Source organism: Martes martes, assembly GCF_963455335.1.
Source record: "Martes martes genome assembly, chromosome: 8".
Lineage (NCBI taxonomy): Eukaryota > Metazoa > Chordata > Mammalia > Carnivora > Mustelidae > Martes > Martes martes.
Window position 1 is genome coordinate 6,845,116 of NC_137895.1, and position 21,120 is coordinate 6,866,235.

Here is a 21,120-nt window from a genome sequence, read left to right on the forward strand (position 1 = left end):
CTCCCTGCCCCCTTGTCTTTGGAGGGTGCCGGGGCCGGTCAGTTTGGATCGGCTCTGACCCGGAGCAAGAACTTCTGCTCCGGGTGCCTCGGGCACCTCATCTGTGGGAGGGGGAAGCTTCCAGGACTGAATGACTGGGTTTATGGCTGTGGCACAACAGCGACACCCGTTGCATGGCGAGGCCCCGAGGCGGTGCTGCGGCCGGCACTGGGGTGGGTTTCGCGTCGATCTGCGTCGGGGAAACTGGGTCCGGGTGCGCTTCGCTCCCACTGGAGCCACACTGACTCCTGAGGAGCCGCCAGCTGGGCTCCGCCTTCGCATGAGAAAAGGGGGAGAAGGGCAGCCTTTGGGCTTATTGCCCCCAGGAGGGTGCCGGCCCCCGTGGGGAGGCATTCTCCACAAGCACGACGGCTGAGGGAGCACTTTCATGTTATTTTTCCTAGAATCAGGAGCAAGCGTCTGTATCACTCAGGTGGCCTCATGTGGGTGTGCCTCGGCCACCAGAAGGACTGGCAGCCTCCCACAGTAGGGCCGATTTGGCTGAATTTTACAAATGATGATTATTGTTGCTAGGTCACATTTCGTATGCCGACAGGACTGAGCGATCACAGGGATGATAGAGATGTGCCCCACTTTAAGAAAACCTGCCCATATAAGGAGGAACATCTCAATTACGGAATAATGTCTCACTTAGCCAGAAATTTGTGGCAGGTTTCCTAGTGCATTTAAAATAGGATTTGTGTATAAAAATACCATTTGCACACAGGAGCCCATCTTTTCTGAAGAGAAAAATATACTTGTATTGGGCATTCGGGATAAGTAGAATAAAAATAAAATCTTACAAATACAAGAACTAGAAACCAAATTCCACTTTTAATTCTAAAAGGTTTATATATAACTCTACTATCTTACCCTCTCCTCCCACCCCAGACTTCCACAGCAGAAATAAATAGGCAAGATCTGGCATTTTAAGAAGCGGGAGAAATGAGGAAAGGACGGGCAAGCACGTGTGTGGGCGAGCGGACAACAGGCGCACCGGGGACAAGTCCGGGTGCCCCACCCCACCCCTTTGCCTTGTTCTGTTTGATCTATTTGTGGCCATTTACGAGGCCTGGCCTAGCACGTCTCTGCTGGATCCTTTCCACGGTGCGGTCAGTGAGTGGCGGTTAGCACCTGACCCGCCCAGCCTCCCACCGCTGACCTGTAACCACAGAGACGAGCTGGGGGGTGACAGACGGGGCTTCGGGAGGGCCTGGAGGAGAGGGGTGAATTCTGGGATGCTGACCTGCCGCACTTCTTTCTTTTCAGAAATGTTCCCACTGCCAGGAGGCAGGTGCCACCTTGGGCTGTTACAACAAAGGCTGTTCCTTCCGATACCACTACCCGTGTGCCATTGACGCAGGTAAGATGGGACCGCGGCCCTTGTCCAGGGCGTCCGAAGGCTGGGACGGCCACTTTGACTCTCTCTGCCTTCTTCCCTTTATCATTCTCTTGTGTCTCTTCTGACCCTGTTCTGTTTGTGGATTCTACAGGGATGCAGAGAGGATAATAAAAGGGAGTGAAACGGCGTCATAATAACAGATTTATTCCTATAATTCACACGTGATTCACTCTTTAGGTGTACAGTCCAGTCCAGTCCAGTCCAGTGGGTTTGAGTTAGTACACTCAGATGACGTGCACCCGTCATCGTAGTCAATTTTAGGATATTTTCGTCACCTCGTGAATTCCTACCCATTAGTGGTCACTCCCCCTCCACCCACCCTGGCCCCTGGCGACCACTGACCTACTTCGTATCTTGATGGGTTTGCCTGTTCCGGGCACTTGGTGTAAGTGGGATCGCACAGTAGGTGTTCCTTAGGACGCCGGCATCTGTGTCTTCACGTCGCGCTTTTCCAGGTTTGTGCATGTTGCAGCAGACATCGGGCTTCATTTTTATTGCCCAACTGTGTTTCAGACACACCGTATGTTATGTACCGCTCGTCAGTCCATGCACATTGAGATTGTTTTCCAATTTTTGATTATTATGAATAATGCTGCAGTGCACACTCACAAGTCTTTCTCTAGATCTAATGTTTTCACTTCTTTGGGGTTTCAGCCCGGGAGTGGAATTACTGGGTTGTATGGTAACTCTGTGGCGGGACGGTCAGACTTTCCCCAAGTGGCTAAGTCCTTTCCCATCCTTCCAGCAGTGTAGGAGGGCTTCGGTCTCTCCACATCCTCACCGGCCCTTGGCGTTACCTGCCTCTTGTGTCCCCGCCATCCCAGCATCTCATTGTGATTGGAGTATTTCCCAGGTGGCTGATGATGGGTGGTGTCTGCGTGAAGTTCAGTTTATCCATTTTTTCTTTTGCTGTTTTTGCTTTTCATGGCCTGTTCCTTTTTCTTACGTCTAAGAAACTGTTGCCTAATCCAGAAAATCACAAAGATTTATGCCTGTGTTTTCTCCTCTCAGAATTTAGCTCTTACGTGGGTCTTTGATCCACTTTGAGTTAATTTTTATATATGGTATGAAATAGGACTCCAGTTCACTCTTTTTTTTTTTTTTAAAGACTTTATTTGACAGAGACAGAGAGAGCAGAAGCAAGGGGAAGCAGCAGGTGGAGGGAAAGGGAGGAGCAGACTTCCTGCCGAGCGGGGAGCCTGATGTGGGACGCAGTCCCAGGATGCTGGGATCATGACCTGAGCTGAAGGCAGCCGCTTCACCCGCTGAGCCCCCCCACCAGGCACCCACTTCACTCTTTTGTGCGTGGATTCCAGTGTCTTAGCGCCATTTGTAGAAAAGATGATTTTTTCCTCATTGAATGATCTCAGCACCTTTGTCAAAAACCAGTGGTCCATGGATGTGTGGGCTTATTTCTGAACTTTGTCCAGTCCCACGCTGTCTTGATTACTGGAACTCTGTAGTAGATTCTGAAATTGGAAAGTTTGAGTCTTCTGAATATTCCTTTTGTCAAGATTGTTTTGGCTGTTCTGGGTCCTTGGCTACTTCCTATGAATTTTAAGATCAGCTGGTCTATTTCTATTTAAAAAAAAAAAAAAACCAGCCATTAAAACTCTAGCGATTGCACTGAATCTGCAGGTGCAGCTGGGGAGTCTTACCATCTTAACAACAGTCTTCCAGCCCATGGCCAGGCAGCGTCTCTGCCTTTGTCTCATTCTTGAATTTCGATCAACAGTGTTTTGTAGTTTTCGGAGTATAAGTTTTGCGCTTGTTCATTAAATTTATTCTGAAGTATTTTATTATTTTTAGTGTGATTGTAAATGCAGTTGTTTTCCTAATTTAGTTTTCAGATGGTTTGTTGTGAACATATAGAAACACAATTGATTTCGTGTATTGATCTTGTATCCTGCAGCTTTGCTCAGCTCATTGATTAGTTCTAATAGTTTTTTAATGGATTTCTATGTACAAGATATGTCATCTGCAAATGGGTAGTTTCACTTCTTCTTTTCCAGTCAGATGCCTTTTATTTCTTTTTCTTGCCTAATTGTCTTGGCTAGAACTTCTAGCATAATGCTGGGTAGCAGCGGCGAGAGCTGACATCCTTGCCTTGTTTCTGACCTAGTAAGTGTGATGATAGCTGTGGGGTTTTCACAGATGTTCTCGACGCAGCTGAGGAAGTTCCCTGTTTGACTGATTTGTTGAGTGTTTTTCTCTCTCAACCATGGCTTTTGCATCTTACCGTCTTTTTTCCATGTCTGTTGAGATGATCAGAGTAGTGTTTCGCAGTATCACTACTGTCGGAAGAAGGGGGGACTCTTGTCCACGAAGTTCCAGCCAGTGAAAGAATGATGCAGAACCCTTAAATTCTGACTCTGAGCTTTAGCTTGAGGAAGTCCTCTCTCTCCATGTAGTCTTACCCTTTCAGTGGACGTTTTCACCAGTTACTTTCTGAGCACATGTCTCCCCTCACCGGCCCTCCTAGTACTTTCATTCAGGAGGGAGGGGGAGAAAGGGAAGATCAGCGTGGGTCCAGCCAGTGGCAGGCTGCCGGTTATCTCTACGTGCTTGAGAGGGAGGAGGGGAGGGCCTGGCCGTCCAGGTGGGGGAAGCAGGTACAGGGGCATGAAGCTCAGAGTGGGATCTGACAGGTCGGGGGAGGGGAGTCCGAGTTCATCTGAACCACCCTTCCTTCCCGGGAAGTTGTTTGAGCTTGTGCCTCCTTTCCCTCCCTTTCTTTTTGTCTTTCCAAGTTTCCATAGGAGGTACAGCTGAAGAACCAGAAAAATACAGAAAGATAACGCGTATTATGCCACAGTTCGATTCTCACAAAAGTGTGTTTGCACTTGCTGAAGGGCGGCCGGTGGCCAGGGCACTGTATGGCCAGAGGGAGTAAGAAGAGAGCCTTGAAATGTCAGTTCAGGGAGCTTGGGTTTTAGTCTGTCCCTTTCCATACTCTTTCTTCCCCAACATGTTTCTGTGCTGTGTCTGAGCTGTAATTCACCCTGAGTCGTGGTCTGGCACATTCCATCGTACAGCCGCTCCGTCCTCTCTCTTACGCTCTCTTCCTCACTCTCAACAGCCAGCCGTTGCCGTTTCTCTTTTTCATGGCATTTTAAGATTTTATTTATTTACTTGGTAGACAGAGATCACAAGTAGGCAGAGAGGCAGGCGGGGGGCGGGGGGAAGCAGGCTCCCTGCTGAGCAGAGAGCCTGATGCGGGGCTCGATCCCAGGACCCTGGGATCATGACCTGAGCCAAAGGCAGAGGCTTTAACCCACTGAGCCACCCAGGCGCCCCTAAGCTTCATGATTTTTAAGTGAAGATGTTTAAGTATTAAGTTTGTAGCAGTTATTTATAATTTTATGCAAGGCTTGGCTCTCGCAGTCAGCAGCCTGGTAAGAGGTGGTCTGTACTGAGGCTTTGCTCAGAAACATCTGGTGAGCGGCAGACAGGTAACCTCGTCTCGTCCGCTACCCCCTACCCCCCATGTGAGTGCACCCCCATCTGCACAATGGGGCACCAGCCAAGCTAGGGACCAGGCTCCTGGCAGTTTCTTGAGGGATTCAGCAGTGCTGCTCAGGAGGACCCTCTGCCATGACAGGAATGTTCTAGATCTGTACTCTCCAGCGTAGTAGCCACAAGCCTTGTGTACCACTGAGTGCTTAAAGTGTGGCTCTTTGGGAACGAGGGACTGAATTTTTATTTGACTTCATTGTATTTAAACTTAATTATCTGTGCAAGTGCGGCTGGGAGCTGGAGAGCACCGGCTTAGCCCCGCCTTGGTCAAGCTCAGGCCATGCGCGTGGGGTCTCGGGGAAGTGCACAGGGCTCTGCCTCCCCTCCAGAGGAAGCTTGCTTACCAGTGAGGGTTAGTAAGTAAGCCATGTTGGTCACTCTGTCTGCACCTGTCTCGCGTGGCCTGCCCAAGTGAGTGGGTCACGTGTGTATTCGGCAGAAGTTGGTGGCCAAGTATCCGGTGAGAGGAAGGCTGCCTGGGTCGGAGGGGTGGGGGCTCAGGCAGGTCCTTGGCCCCCCGGCTTTGCTGCCCCAGCAGCCACCTGCTCTGCTGCTCCATCTAGAAATACAGGACCAAGGAAGTAGCACTACAGGGTGACCATGTCTTGGGCATTTATCAGTCTTTTTGATGCCCGGAGTCCCAGTGACCCAGAAGCCTGAACAGCTCTGTGGGACGGATGCTTATGTTTACCCCACACGGTCTTCTCAGGAGTTCGCTTCTCGATACCATGGATTTTTGTGTCCAGGAAGGGCGTTCATTGATTGACATCCTAAATAAATAAGTCCCTGAGTTTGAGAGTTCCTCATCTCCGCGTGGAGTAAGGAACAGATTAAACGTCCATCTTTGCTTTGCTGCGAACCGCCCAAACCTCACGGAGCTGTGCATGTCTCAGGGGGAACTCTAACTGCTGGGGCAGCTCCATGGAAACGGGATTGTTTTCCACTGAGGGTCTGTGGCTGCTGCAGCCCCCCCCCCCCCGCCCCAGGCCTGTTCCTGCAGTCGTGACGTCACGGTCAGCCGCCCCGTGCTGCTCAGGTCTCAGGGGCAGAGTGTGGCTTGGGGAAATGCAGTGACAGGAACATGAGCCCTGGTTTTAAAAAAGTGATGTATTAATGCAACGAGCCACAGCAATTAAGACCAAAGGGAAAAAGAGCCGCAGCCACATATTAGAAAGTACTGTGCACGAGGAATGCAGCCTGGAGGGGGTTTCTCTTACCTCAGGAGGAGGCCCAGCGGGGACACGCTCTCTGCAGCCACCCCTGCTGCTCACCGCGGACTCTGATCTGGACGCAGTGGGTTCAGGCCCCCTGGGGTTATAAAAGGACTGGTGGCCGGCCCTTCCCCAGAGAGGCCCCTGCTCTGCACCCCAGGACCAGTGCCAGGGCTTGCCCGGCTCTGATAGTCCCCTCACCGGGCCCAGGAGCCCCTCGACAAGGTGGGTGTGGCTGGCGGGTCCCTAGGACCCAGAGTGATCAGGCCAATCTAAGCACCAACCATAGCTCTAGGAGAGTTTGCGGACGAGCTGGAGACGGCGTCTGGGGGCTGGCAGGTCCGAGCGCCAGCAGCCCTCCCCTCTCTCATCTCCCCCGCCTTGAGCTTAGTGCCGCTGGCCCAGAGAAGATGTGGCCGCACATGGGTGCGGGTAGCTCCGAGTCGCTTGTTGTGAGGAGTGCGGTGAGGTCCACTGTGCATTTAAGCGAAGTGCAGAGAGGAAAGCGGCATCCTCTTGTGGGTGCTGCGTTTGTGTCTGGGAGCCATCTTGTTGACAAGACAACCCTGTGAGTCTTTTCCAGCGTGTGCGATGCTCCAGCACGCCGTTTCCTTCGACTTCACTGTGTGGAAGTGCTGACCAGGCCCTCTGGCCAGTGTGGGATATGGCCACAGGCTTGAGAAAAACCAAGCCCGAGGCCGGCCCGCCGTGTAGGGCGGGCACCTGTTCAGCGACCTCGGGCGGGGCCCCAGCGAGCCTCTCACCGCTCTTCTGCTCCTCGCAGCAGGGCCTGGGTCAGGGCAGCCAAGAAGGGGCTCCCCGGGCCCTTGCGGGTGGCTAAGCTCTCTGGCCACGGTTCTGGCCCCGCCAAGAGCGTGAATTGCGGTTCCCGATGGCCTGCGGACGTGACGAGGACGGATGGGAGCCCTGGTCTGCAGTCTTCCTGCTGGAGGCCTTTTCCAAGGTGGACGTGGTCTCTGGCAGATTTGTTTAGGAGACTCCCCTTTCCAGAAGAGCCTGATGTTAGCTCCAGTTGCCTCCAGTGCACACTTGTTGTCTTATTTCTTTTCTGCTTTTTAACGTAGAGGGAGCGTGTCTCCTAACTTCAGACGCATTTCACTAATGGTCTGTCACAGCTGGCCGCTCCTCCGTGGCTGGGAGGGGAACTGAGCCGCCGCTGCCTTTCCCATAGCACCTTTTCCAGCTAATACAGTCCCCCCTTCTCATTTCTCTGAACCCCTGTGGCATAAAGGTGGCCGAGCCCCACAGGGGCTCTGCGGTTTCTCTGGCCCAGACTAGAGACCGCCAGCAAGCAGTGCTGCCAAAGCCCAGGTAAGGCGCGAGTGCTTCCTGCGCGCCGGTCGCCTTGTCCCCTGCTGTTCATAAGCTCTCCGGCAGATTGGAGCAGCAGGGGCCTTGGTCACGCCGTGTACTTGCGGGTTTTAAATTAACACATTTCATTTACTGCCATGCTATTTGCTTGCGGGGGAGGGCTCGGGGGTTAGCCAGACTTGCCGGGCTCCTGGGCCTGGAGGCCGGCCCCGGGAGCAGAGAGGCTGCCTGCCCACTCCTGGGTATTCAGGGGCTCCAGAGGGAGGCCGTGATGGGACAGGCCCAGCCCAGTTATGAAAGGGTCTTTTTCCATTTGTTTAAGATACAGAGGACCTGAGAAATTTTCGTTTGTGTGTTCCCTTGCTTATTCCCGTATCCTGTGAAACCTGCGGATACATAGGCTGCTAATCCGGACCTCAGTTTAAACCGGAGTTAAATCGTACATTTAACAAGGCTAAGTACCATGGCTGCTTCCCGCCACGGTGCCCGGGAGCTCTCTGAGAATGTGTGATCAATATTTATTAACATTCTGCCACCGCATCTTGCACCAGTGACCTGGCTGTCGGTCTCCGGGAGCTGCGGTGTGCAGAGTGAATTCATTAATTAGATTTCCTCGCCCTGCTCCACACACCACCCTTGTGCCACGGAGCTCAGCACACCTGGAGGCGGACGCGTGTCCTTGCTGTCAGCGAGGAAGCTGTCACCACGTTAAAAGTTGGAATGAATCATTTTCCTTCAAGGATTAGTAACCCCCTCGTGGGATTTCATTTTCCCCTGAAGCGTTTAGTGTGGATTATGTGGCTCGTGTCGGGAACTTCTCCTGTGTCTCCATGGGTTGTCCGGCAAAGGTGGTAGCCGGGCTCTGGACGGAGGAGAGAGGTGCCCCCAGGTGTGCGGTGTTGCCATGAGGAAGCTTTGGCTCGGGCCTGCTCGAATGGGCTTAGCCGAGAATCAGGAATTTTAAAAATAACATTTATTGGAGATGATTTCTGACTGTTAGTATAATTGTGGAAATACATTTTAAAAAAATAAAGTCACCTATAGTGTTGCTAGCCAAAGAGAACCACTGGGTAAGTTTCCTTTGTCTTGTTTTTCGTGCACATAACACATTTTGATAAAATTAGGACTGTACTTCTATATTTACGTAAACTGGTTTTCAAGCCATTCTGTGTCATGAGTTTCCCTGTACCATTAACTGTTGTGAAGCATTAAAATTTTAAGGGACTGATACTCCCATCATGTTGCAGTAGCATAGTTCATTTGGGGGCGTCTCTGATGTTTCAGAAATCACAGTATGGGGGCCTCTTACCTCCCTGTCTGACACTGTCAGTCCTGGCTAGTGTGGCCCCCCTCACCCCGGGCTGTACCACCCGCTGGCTCGGTCTGACTGTGCCCTTCTGTCTTGTAGATTGTTTGCTCCATGAGGAGAACTTCTCGGTGAGGTGCCCCAAGCACAAGGTGAGTCAGTGCGTGTGGCCCCCGCAGGCCTGGGGAGGGGGTGTCCCTCACCATCTACAGACCATACGTGGGAGGCCGCTGCCTGCTCCTGGCCCTGAGAGAGTGGAGAGGCCCGGTGCTGGAGGGAGCCCTGCACCCCAGAGTGGCCCCCACGTGCTGTGATAGGCTGGGAGAAACGTGGGGGAGCGGAAGGTATTTTTGGATTGTTAAGAGAAATTTAAAGAGCAAACTCAATACAACTGCTGATTTCCATTTTAGTTTAGTGGACCCCCAGTTCCCAGGTTGGCACGAGGTAAGCCTGTGGGCCTTGATACATAATCAGAGGCATTTTCCCCGACTAAAAGAAATAAGAATTGACCCCACGGTTCTGGGGGGGAAACGGTCTTTTCTAGGCTTGACCTCAGCAGAAGTGACCGGTGGTGCAGCTGGTGGGGGCTGCCGCCTGATTTCCCCAGTAATTCAGGAGGTGGTCTGTTGGTGTGACCCTTTTAGGAAAGGATGCGCCTTTAGGAAAGGATTAGGGGCGCCTGGGCTGTCGCAGACCTAGCACGTGGGGCAGGGAGGGTGCGAGAAGGAAGCCCCGCGGAGGATGGGGCCCGCCCTGCCGGTCTGGCGCCACCTGGCGTTTACGTGGCGGTTGCGCTCCTCTGGCTGAGGTCACACTGACACCTGGTGGTCACGGGTCGCTCGCAGGCTCCGGGCTCCGACTGGGGCCAAACATGAACCCGAAAAGCGGTCCTCCTGACGGGTCTGCCCCCAAAACGCTTCGGAAAGATGCTTGCTTATGCTTTTCTTTAAAAATTATTTTCAGAGATGGACCACAGGATCTTATAGTGTTCTCTCTTAATTTGCATGGTTTTAGTTTTTAAACTTCTTTTTAATGGCCACATTTTGCCTTGGAAAACCCTGTCTGAATATCTCCTGTTTGTCATTCAATACTGACTCTCTGCTTTTTCTTTCCTTTTCTGTGTGCCATTCCTCTCCTCGCCTCTGCCCTCCCTGACCCCCGCACTGTTCTTCTTTCCCTCCTGTCTTGTCTCCTTGGCTTTGCCGGCGGCAGCCTCCCCTCCCGTTCCCCCTCCCACCCTTGCAGAACAAGACAGCGAAAGGCAGCCTCAGCACAGAGCAGTCGGAGCGGGGGTGAGGGGGGCAGTGTGCTCGTGGGAATGGAAAGTACAGCAAGCACAGGTGAGTCGGGGCCGCACCCCTGCCAGGGTCCCAGTCGGTGTCATGGCCTCTGCCCTGCTTGCCCCAGGCCAGGCTGCGCCACCGGCCTATAAGCGCTTGAATTGCCAAAAACAGGTGGATTAAGTGTTTCTCCGACTGTCATTTAGCTCCCCGGAATGTCCGTGGAGACATGTTTGAGGCTTTAAAACTGTCCCGTTGCCCGTCAGAGTTCACGGTGACTGAGCCGAGGTGAGGCTTGTGTGTGGCGCTCTGGAAGGCTTCCGGGACAGAGCCCGCCAGCAGCGCACCCTCTGTCCCCGGCTCAGAAACGCTTCTAGCCAGTGGACTGGCCTTTCCAATTTACTCCCTATCTGCAAAGCTTGTGGTGGCTCTTCCTTTGAAAAACAAAACATTCCTCAGTTTTGTTCTTTGAAATCTTTTCCCCAAGTACTATGAAGGACTCCTTTGCACAGAAGTACAAAGGGAAGGGAAATCCCCTCAAAGATTTAGGGGACTTTAGCATCCAATTTCATTTTACTCTTAAAAACCTCAAGAGATCGAGCTGTGCTTTTTGTGAGTGTGTCTGGGCTTGTGGTCGGGGCGGCGGCAGCGCGCGTCTGTGGAATTAGTGTGGATTAGTGGACTGACGTCTCCAGAGGCAGTGCGCCTCCCCTGCGCCCTGCTTGCTCGCCCCCTGCCCCCCACGCCCACAGAGTCCTGAAGGTTGAAGAAAATAGACCATAAAGAGAAGAAAAAGAAAAAAAGAGAGAGAGAGAGAAGAGAAAGAAAAGCCAAGATGTAACTTGAAGCACTTGGTCCTCGGGGATGGGGAGGGGGACCAGTTGTCTCAGAAACGTTCATTAAGGGATTATTTCTCTTCAAGTGAAGGGCTAATGTGTTTACTCCAGGTGCCTGAAAGCCACACACAGACGTGCTAGAGTCCACGGCACGTTCCCTCCCCGTGACAGCCGGCAGGTTCCACCTTGCCCCGCAATACCTACCAGTCACTTGAGGAGAAAATAATTCCTCTCAGACGGTGGCACTTTTCCTCCTTTGAGAAGTCCTCGGTTTTTTCGGAGGGTCCCAGTGCCGAATTCCGGAGAAGCCCCCTGTGCTCTGCTGTGTGAGGCCATGGGCCCGTAGAGAGGCCTGTCGGCTTTCTCCAGGGGGGCTGTCGAGTAAGGCCTCTGCGGTCGTGCCTTTCTTTTCTCTCTTCAGGGACAGGGGTTGGGAATGAAGGGCAGGTGGTCAGGTCCCAGGAGTCAAATGAGCGAACTTGCGGTAGCAGCGGCCACTGGATTTCCGGAACACACCGGGGCCCGCTGGCTCCTGCACGCCTTTCCCCCGAGCAGCCCTCAGTGCACGACAGCAGTCTGGACGGTTCTCCAGCATGTTTCTCTTGGCCTTTGGTCTGTGCCTGGGCTCTGCCTTCTTCCCGTCAATTCCTCTGCCTGATGGGTAGGGCCGTGTGCTGTGGGGGCCGCAAGGAACGTTCCTGACTGTCCTGGCGACCCGGTCAGGGAAGGAACCGTTTGTTGTCAGGTGCCGTTGTTTTCGTCCTGGCATTCCAGCCCGTGTTTGTAGGGGAGACTGAGCCATGGGCCTGGTGGGCAGATCTCTGGCTGGGAATTTTAATTTCATTCATCATCTCCTTCCTCTCCACCCAGCCTTGGGCGCTGCCAGCTGCCAGCCCTCAGCCCCCAAGCGGGGCATTGAGCTTCGTCGTTCAGACCTCAGTCGGTGTGGGCAGGAGTCCCCGTGCGGACAGGAGACGCTGCCGCGCCGAGCGGTCACGTGGCCGACCCATCGGTGTGGGGTGGTTTCTCGTCTGTTGAGGTCCGACCGTCCACCTCTTGGAGGGAAAGGGTGGACATACGCTGCATCCAGTCGTGCCCACCTGAAAGGATTTTCTCCTCGTGCCATCCCCAGGGCGGGCCCTTGTCCTGTTTCTCGGTTCAGCTGTCCCATTGCGGGTGGTGGCCCTCGGCAGACTGTACGGGAGCCCCAGTGATTGGGACGGAGAACAGTTCATCTCGGGGCCCGTTCTAGGGACAGAGAGCTACTGCCATTGGGTGCCCTGACATGGCAGGGAGGGGACGTGAGTACCTGGGTCCTGCTTCTCGGGGCCCCGTTTTCTCCTACAGTAAGAGCTGTGTGACCAGGGGCACTTGCTGTTTCTGCTTTTGTTTCTTCGGTAAAGAGAGGAACAGCGGTGGCCAGCCTTGTGAGGATTCAGTTAAGAAATGTCTTCAAGGTGTCCGCGCGGCCTGGCGTGGGGTACAGCTTGTGCAGGTCCTGGGGCGCTGCAGGAGCCCGAGGGGTCAAGGCTGCGGGCTGGACCCTGCTGCCGCCCTGTCTGGTAGAAAACTAGGGGCTGGGAGATGGGAGATTGAATCCCCCCCAGCCTCCAGCAGCATATGAGGTCCCTGCACTTGGCCCTCAGCAGACCAGCCGTGCCAGAGAGGAAAAGTCTTTGGGCCGCCCTCCACGCAGCAGGCTGCCGCTTGCCCGTTTCTGGGCGTGAGGAAGCAGTGGGGAGGCCTGTGGGCGCCCACCTTCTCCCTGTGCTGACTGCTGATGCCTCCGCCAGGGCCTGTGGGCGTGTCTGGCGAGCTGCTCAGAGGCGGGACTTCTCCCTGTGGGCTCTGGCACGTGCCATTCCCTGGGCCTGGGTCCCCTGCCTCCCATCTTCCGTGACAGGCTCCCTCTCCTCTCTGGGTCTCAGCTGCAGAGGCCTTCCCTTCTGGGTCCCTGTCAGGCTCCTTTGCACGCCGCAGCTTTCCTGTGCCAATTTGGAATCATTCATTCGTTTGCTTATGTGCATCTCCACTAGCCTGTGCACGCAGTGAGGACAGGAACCGTGTCTGGCTCCGGCTTCTCTGCTCTAGCCTGGAGCACACCCGAGGCGGGGCTGGCCCAGTCCGTCAGAGAGGGCGTGCCCCGCAGGGCGGCATGTGCTCGTCACCCTGTCTGTGCCTGGATAGGTACGGTCGACGGCCCCACCGCACAGCCCCATCCCTGCAGGTGGGAACCGGCCGGGCGGGGAGGACGTGGTGGATTCTTGCTGTGCTGGGAGAAGGCTGGAGGAGGCCCCGCCAGGCTCAGACCGTGGAGGGGCCGCTGAAAGCGAAGGAAGGTGGGAGCGTGACAAAGGTGAGCGAGTCCTGGAAGGCTGTGGCCCCAGGTGAAACTTTCCTCACCGGCAGCTGGACATCAAGATGCCTTTTAAAGAGAGTGTTGAAAACCCCCCGGCACAGAGTGGATGCCCGCTCGCGGCGCTCTTGCCGGCTGCAGCTGGCCCGCACCTGTCAGCCGAGTCCCATGCAGTCGGACAGGACCACACCGTGACTGAGGCTCGCAGGCAGAGTCTCAAAGGGCCGGGCAGAGGGCTTTGCTGGATGGGAGCCCCAGTCCCACCGCTCAGCAGCCCCGTGGCTTTGGGTCCCTCCGCTTCAGCTTTGTCCTCTCCGAGACCGGGGGCAGGGGGAGGCGGGTGTCAGGCCTTGGTGTCATCATGAGATAACTTCTGCGAAACTCCTAGCATAGAGCCTGGCACACGGATTTCCTTCCTAAGCTCTCTGTTGAAGGAACAGTGTTTGAGAAGTAACTCTGAGAAGTTAGGGTCCGCTGACCTTGAAGGTGTGTGACGTCAGACCCTGGGGAAAGGTCCCCTTAGGAAGGCTGGAAGACAGAGCCACAGCGGGGGTCGGCTGTCAAGACCGGAGCTGCCCAGACTACCAGGCACACCCATGGCCCGAGGTTGGCAACCCACAGAGCTCCCCCAGCCAGGCAGGCCCGGGGCGCCAACTGTGCTCCGTTCCCAGGTTGGGGCCGGGGGTACGGGCCCAACACTGGCAAGCCTGGGGGAGGGCAAACCCTGCCCTGTCGCCCACTCCACAAGCAGAGCCTTCCAAGGTGTGCCTGGACATCTGTCCTCTGTTCACGTGGTCCTACATCCCCAGCAAGATTTTGCACCCCCCCCCCCCGTTGTTGCCTGAGGCTTCCTGTTGGCTCCGCCCTCATCCTCGCATCTCCAGAGGGCTTTTGGTTGCTGGGGTAACATGGGGAGGCCACTTCTGTCCCCTCTCCTGGCAAGCAGCCTTAACCCTAGGAGAACCAGAGGGCAGGACTGGCGAGCCTCCCTGGGCTGGAGGCAGACCAGAGCGTGGGCCAGCAGGGCTGGGGCGACTTCCGGGGTCCAGAGCCACCTTCAGAACAGGGAAGCCAGGCTGTCACCATGGACATCCTGAGCATGGGGACAGTGTCCTGCTGTTTCTGCAGGTCTCCCCATGTGGTCGTGTTTTCCCCTGAGCAGTTAATGCGCCTCTTTGGTCCGGGCAGGTATACCTATGTGGGTGCTTTCAAATAGAAGGTTCGTAGCCCCTGCATACAGACCAGCCTTCTGAACGATTTTGCCCGTTAGTAAGTTGTGTGAACCCAGGAAAGGGATGGTGCCGCCTGGGTTTTCCCCAGGGGTTATTCCCGAGGGCGCCAGGAGGGTCTGAGGCAGGAGGGAGTGCTCTGACTGGCAGGGAGCAGGTCAGGGGAAGCCGCCGCCCCTGCTTCTGCTCTGATTGTTCTGCCCGGATCCTTGCCAACCGCCATGTCCCTCGGAGACCCCTGCACGCGTAGTGAGCCATGACGGACTCCGAGGAGGCCCGTGGTCCAGCCCCACTGCCCCACTGGGTCATCGGGATCACCTTACTGAGCGCGGAGCCTGGGCTGGAAGAGGAGCGAGGGCAGGGGACGCCTGGGGAGCCCCGGAGGAGGGCCCCGCCGTCCGGTCGGAGCCGGCTGGAGAGAGTTCTTTGTGGAGTGTGAAGGATGCACTCTTGTCACTGAGAGCAGCTGTGGCGGGTCCTGAGCTGGTTTTCCCACGGACCACCTGCGTGCTCAGCCGCCTCTGTGAGGACCGCTCCGGGCCACCAAAGTGCCGAGCCCCACGGGGGCCCCCGGTGGGTCACCCCGAGAGCTGGAAGGTCGGGGAGCTCCTTCGTGGTCTCCGTTCCTGCCGCACACTGGGGAGGCCGCCATGCCGCAAGGGGCCCGGGGTCCGTTTGCAGCACCGCGGGCCATGTCACCGCCGCCCTTCACCGTGCGCCAGGGCCACGTGGTCTGGGCCACACGGTGGCTCCACCACTGGTCCCGGGGGTCTGCAGCTGCTGGACTCCCAGAGCAGGGGCTGTCGGCCACGGGGCCGCACAGGATTCCCAGCACCCAGTGTCGGTTCTGTCTTGCAGGTGAGACTGTGGAGATGAGAGGTGGTGGACACTCGCGATGGAAGGAACCGTCCTGCTGTGCGGCCCCGCCCTGCCCCGCCCGCCCCGCCAGCACCTCCTCCCCAAGTCCTTACATCACACCCAAACCGTGACACCACAGGAAAGAAAGACCCAAGAAGTTGGAATGGCTGTTTCCATGGACACAATCTCCATAGTGACAATGTGGGGGGAGGGGGGAGGGGTGGGATGATGGGAAGGGGGGGTGCAAAGGGTGGGATAAAAATATATATATATAAATCTATTTTTAGTCTGGAAAGACTTTGTTTAAATGAAAGGTGCGCTATCCCTTTTGATTCTATTTTAAAAATTCTCTAGTTAAAGAACTCCAAATTTGTTCCAATAACAGTGAAATTTAAGTGTGAAATTGAACAAGCTGGTCTCATAAGAGGCAGGGCGTGGCTTTGATCTTTAGCCCGTCTCACACCGGTTCAGAGAGCTGCAGACCCAGGGCTGGAAGAGCAGACAAACCACACCAGAACCATCCTTTGTCATTAATTTGTCTCAAAAGTGGGAAGGTTTGGGGCGGGGTGGGGGGGGGATATGGGGGACGGTCTGTGTTTTCAAGAGTGGGGGAATGATGTTTAAACACAAAAATAAATTTTTTTCATTTCCAGAAACACTATTTATTTATTATTTTTAAAATTTTTATCTTTTTGGGGGGTGAAATTGGCAGATGTCCCGAGGTCACAGCTGTGTCCTGGATCACTGTGGCCAGTGAGAACCTCAAGCGCCCCACTAAGTGCGCGTGGCAGGCAGGGTCGGGGGTGGCCCACCACCGGGTGTGTTCCTGGCAGCTGTGCCCTGCCCACCCCCGCCCCCCACCCCAGGATGGAAGGACAGGACAGGAAATCTTGAGCTGTAGGAGTTGACACAGGGGAGGGACTGTGTCTGTCCAGTGTGATCAGTGTGGGTTACGCTGACCAGGAAACACCCAGTTAACCCTTTTTTCTTTTGCTTTCATTTTTATAAAGGAAAAGAGGGCCTGTCAGGTGAGCAGCCCCACGCTACATGATTCTTTATGTTGTATTGTTTTGTTTTGTTTTGTAAATTGTATAATTTTTAAATATCTGAGTTTTAAAAAAAGAAAAAAGTACAAAAAAAAATCTTGTTAAGGCCTTAAGAAGGGGTTAGTGCATCTTTCAGGGGTCACTCTGCCGTGGGGATAAAATAGCTGTTTCACAAACAGTTTTATTTAAAAAACAAAAAAATCAAAAAATAATAAACTTCATTTTAACCTTGTTTCCTTTTTTGTTTACTGTAAAGCAAACGCGCCTCTTCCTCCTCCCGCTCCAGCCCCCCAAGGTGGCTTCGCTCCACCGCAGAGAAGGCCACCCTGTGACTGTCCAGCGGAGCCCCAGCCTCCCGCCCCCGGGGGGGGCCCCCCTCCCGCAGCAGGGCCTGGAACCAGTCAAAACCCTGGGGCTCCTCTCGGCGGCTCCACCCGGGGTGGGTGGAACTCAGCCAGTGTGTGGGGACGGTCAGATTTACTTAAGTTGGTATGAGGACATATTTCCAATCAACATTAATTTTAAAGGTTATAAAAAAATAATGCGATGTTAATGGACTTTTTTCGAGAACAGAAATACTGGAAGGAGTGTTGTGAAGTAGAAATAAGCAATTATAAATGAGTTCTTGTGCGCTCATCAATTTGGGGCTGCAGAAATGGCAGATTAATTCTGTTTTAATGGCTCCATCAAGCAGTGCAGCCCATTTCTCATCTCGCTCACCAGGATAGAGGCGTGGGCGGGTGTGCTGCGCGGGCCCTAGGACCTGCGTAGAAGTAGCTGGGTGGCTTTCCGTCCAGTCTTGACTGGGCATTAACACAGTTCAAATGAAATTGATAGATTTCAGGTGTCAGGGGCTAAACCACAAAACTTGAAAAATATGTATCTTGAGGAAAATATTTTCCCGACAGCAAATGATTCTTTGTCATTTTGCTTTTCTTCTCCTGTCGCCTTTTGACTTGCTGATGATCCTTGAGCAAGGCACTTGTGATGATTCTAGGTCTTTCCTCAAACTGACTGGTGACACGACCATTGACGGGCGTGGCGGTGCTCCACGCCCCCCTCCTGGCTCCAGCTTTCCCCCTTCTGCAGGAAGCCTCGACTCGTGCGCATTTCAGCTTCCACTGCTTTTAAGTTCTATGGATTTTTTTTTCATAGACCTTTTCAGAGCAAGTTCAAGTTCATAGCAGTATTGAGCAGAAGTTACAGAACGTTCCCATGTACCCCCTGCACCCCGGACACGGCCTCCCCCAGCAGACCGCTGCGTTTGTGACAGCCGGTGGTCCTGCTGCGCCAACATATCCTCGTCCCCCGAAGCCCACAGTTAACATTAGGGTTCCTTCTTGGTGTTGCACATTCTGTGGGTTCAAACAGTCTAGTGACGTGTATCCACTGTTCCAGTGTCGCCCAGAGGAGTCTCATTGCCCTAGAAATCCTCTGTGTTCTGCCTGTCCTCCCGCCCTCCTCCCAGCCCCTGTGCTTTTTACTGTCTCTGTAGTTTTGCCTTTTCCAGAACGTGCTATGGTTGGAGTCCTACCGTATGCAGCCCTGTCACGTTGGCTTCCTTCACTTAGTGATAATGCATTTAAGGTTCCTCCACGTCTGTTCAGGGCTTGGTAGCTCATTTCTTTTTAGTACTGAAGAATGTTCCATTGTCCGGATGTACTACCGCTTATCCACCTACCAAAAGACATCTTGGTTGCTTCCGAGTTTGGGCAATGATGAATAAAGCTGCTATAAATATCCGTGTGCAGGTTTCTGTGTGGACATCGGTTCTCAGCTCCGGGGGGTCAATACCAAGGAGCTTGCTGGATCTTGTGGTAAGGAGCCACGGAACTGGCTTGCGCAGCGGCTGCCCCTTGTTGCGTCCCCACCAGGCAGTGTGTGAAAGGTGCTCGCGCCACAGCCTCGCCAGGCTCTGGTGGTGTCAGTGTTCTGGATTTTGACTGTTCTAATAGGTATGCAATGGTGATTTTCATATATAACTTTTTAAGTTGTGGTTAAAAACATAAAATTTACCGTCTTAACCAGCGTGCAGTTCAGTAGCATTAATTATATTCACATGGTCGTGCACGGGATCTCTAGAACCTTTCCTGCGCCCAGCGGAAGCCCTGAACCCTTAAAATACGCCGGGGGGCAGGCCCTACGCCACCACCACCCCTGGCAAGCTGGATCCCGGTTGCTTTTCCTTTCTGCCCCCAGGAAGGAGTGGGAATTGGGGGGGCTTCCTCTGGGCGCTGCTGTGCCTGGGGAGGGGGAGGGGGCAAGGCGAGCAACAGGCCGCCCCTGTGCCCAGCGCCCCCTGCTGGGTGCCCGGCTCCCTACCTACTCTCTAGAGCCCTGGTGCAGCCTGGAGGGCCCTGAGCCAGGGCTTCCCAGCCCACTGTGTTGCTGGTGTCCCTCCCCGGCAGAGGACCCACCCCTGCGCAGGTGAACACACCCGTGACCGTGACCGTGACCAGGGGCGGCCCCAGGAATCCTTCCCTCTGCTTCACCAGAGCAGTTTCACCATCCGCAGAGGGGGGCCCGGTGTGTTTCTAAAGCTCAGTAACGTGCTGGCCCTTGGAGAAGTTCACGTCCAAACTGTGTACATAACTCAGAGCGTGCATTTGGCGTGACCCCTGATGCCGCTCTAGGATTCTGACCTGACGTGACCTGAGATTGTCTCCTCGGTGCTTGGGGACCACGAAGCTGAATTGCCCAGTGATGGCAAAAGGCCACAGGCCTCGAGATGGCAGGTTCCCTCATGGCCTCCCCATCCTGGACAGCAGGCCCCCAGGATGGGGAGGCCGCCGCCCTTCATGATGCATTCGGGTGACCACTTGGGAAAGGCCGCCAAGACGACAGGCAGATACGACGCCCTTGGCCGTCTTGCGCGCTGTGCTGTTCTCGGGGACGGTCAGCTGAGGCAGATGAGAGGCCCCAGTGTACCCTTGGGTCTCACCCTCCCGGTCTGTTGAGGGGCCTCCAAAGTGGGCTCCCTGCCTCCCGGACGCCCAGAGACTCCGGTTTCCCAGTCGAGTCCTCAGCCTGGCTTGCAAAGTCCCCGTCACACTGCCCCACACTCACCGCGCATGGGGCCTTGTGGGGCTTTGGTCCCGCTGCCAGGTCACTTTGGCTTGTGGTTCAAGCCAGCCAAAATCTCCATGAAGTGTTGCCAGCACGTCCTGTCCCAGCCTGGGGGCAATGTCCCCATGACCCTGCAAGCAGTCCCCACACTGCCGCTCTCTGACCCGCCACGCCTCCTCTGGGCCCCAAGCACGCTGGAGCAGTCTCACCGCCATCTCCCACTGCGTTGGCGTACTTAGCCCAACACCCGGCACAGGGCACCTCTGGCGTTGGGGGGCAGAGGGGGTGACAGAGTTCAAGCCCAGCCAGTGCTTGGCCAAGGCAAGGTGCGGGGAAGGCCCGGCTGGGCCCCAGCACGCTAGGCCTTGTGGCCCTGGGTCTGGCAGGAGAGTAGGGATGTGGGCATTCGGGAAGGGAGCAGCTTTCACAAATCAAGCAGGAATTGCAGACTTTGGAAAGTCATTGCCAAGAGGCCACACACACCCCTGGGCTGCCATGTCTGAGCGGCATCTCTGAGTCAGGAGTATTAGGAGGCGCCCCAGGAAGATCCTAGTCCTCCTACCGTTGGGGAGGGAGAGAGAACAGGGTGGGGGATATGGGAGGGCGGTGGGGAATGCCTCCTCCAGGCCCTGCGTCAGCCTGGGAGAGAGCACTCCAACTGTTTCCAGAATGGGAGTGCCTCATACACCCCTGGGATGGGGGAGGGGGCCGACGCCTACCCAGGAAATGCCTCTTCCCCACCCTCTGGGTTCTTGGACCTTCTCATTTGAATGGGTTTTGGCCTCAGTTCCCTTCAGCCTCGATTTAACAACTCAGCCTCAAATCAGCCCTCTCATTGTTGAAGAAGGAGCCTGAGGTCTGGCACCATGTGGTCAACCCCCCAGAGGAGGGGTAGAGAGGTGGGGCAAGAGGAAGGATCTGGTAGGCACGACTCCAGCCTGGAGGTGGCAGACACTGGTGCGGGTGGTACAGAGGTTCGCATCTTTTCCAGAGTCCAACCCCAGAGTCGGGGTTGGAAGGGACGGGGCTGGAGCCAGGGGGACCGGGCCTGGGAGAGAGAGGAGCTGACATGGGGTGGGCGGCGGGGTGGGGGGGGGGGACCTGAGAATTCATTCCCTGTGGTCTTCAGCAGGGGACGCCTGCGAGGGCGTAAAGAAATTGTGGCCCGTTTGATTTCCATCCCCTCGTTTTCCAGAATGAATTTGAGCAGCTGATGTTCAAGGACAAATGAAGAGGAAGCAGACCCACTCCTCAGAGGACAGAGACATATCTTCTCTAAGTCACCCTCATAGCCTGAGCTCAGCAGCAGCTCCGTCCAGAAGGGCAGCCCCCCCCCCCGCCCCCGCCGCCCCATTTCTCCAAGTCAGGAAAGTGGACAGGCCCGAGGAGACGCAGCATCACGGGTGATGCTAGGAGGTCCCAGGACCAATATGTAAGGAACTTAGGGAAAAGTGTCCCGGCCATTGAACTGGCTGGTCCGGGTGACAAAGGAGCTCTTGTCAACCCAGCTCCCTCTCCAGCCCCAGATGCGGACTCACTAGGCCAAGGTCAGGCCAAAACTGAGGAAGCTGGGCCAGCGGCCTACCCGGTGGGGGGCTTCAGTACCATTGCGGGTGGTCTTAGGGCAGGAGGCCGGGGTCCGG

At 55.1% G+C, this 21,120-nt stretch overlaps 1 protein-coding gene across 2 annotated transcripts in view; it reads left to right on the forward strand.

The window, feature by feature from the left end:
* The window catches only part of TCF20 (transcription factor 20), a 105,462-nt gene extending 88,819 nt beyond the window's left edge, over positions 1–16,643 (forward strand). Inside the window, exons 3-6 of one of the 2 annotated variants that reach the window (XM_080812483.1) lie at positions 1,309–1,402; positions 8,909–8,958; positions 10,019–10,146; positions 15,366–16,598. In XM_080812483.1, the coding sequence (XP_080668609.1) occupies positions 1,309–1,402; positions 8,909–8,958; positions 10,019–10,102 (228 nt within the window). In that variant the 3' untranslated portion in view covers positions 10,103–10,146; positions 15,366–16,598. Of the gene's footprint in view, positions 1–1,308; positions 1,403–8,908; positions 8,959–10,018; positions 10,147–15,365 lie in introns of both variants that reach the window. The other variant, XM_080812482.1, reaches the window with a different exon arrangement.
* The last annotated feature ends 4,477 nt before the right edge of the window (positions 16,644–21,120 follow it).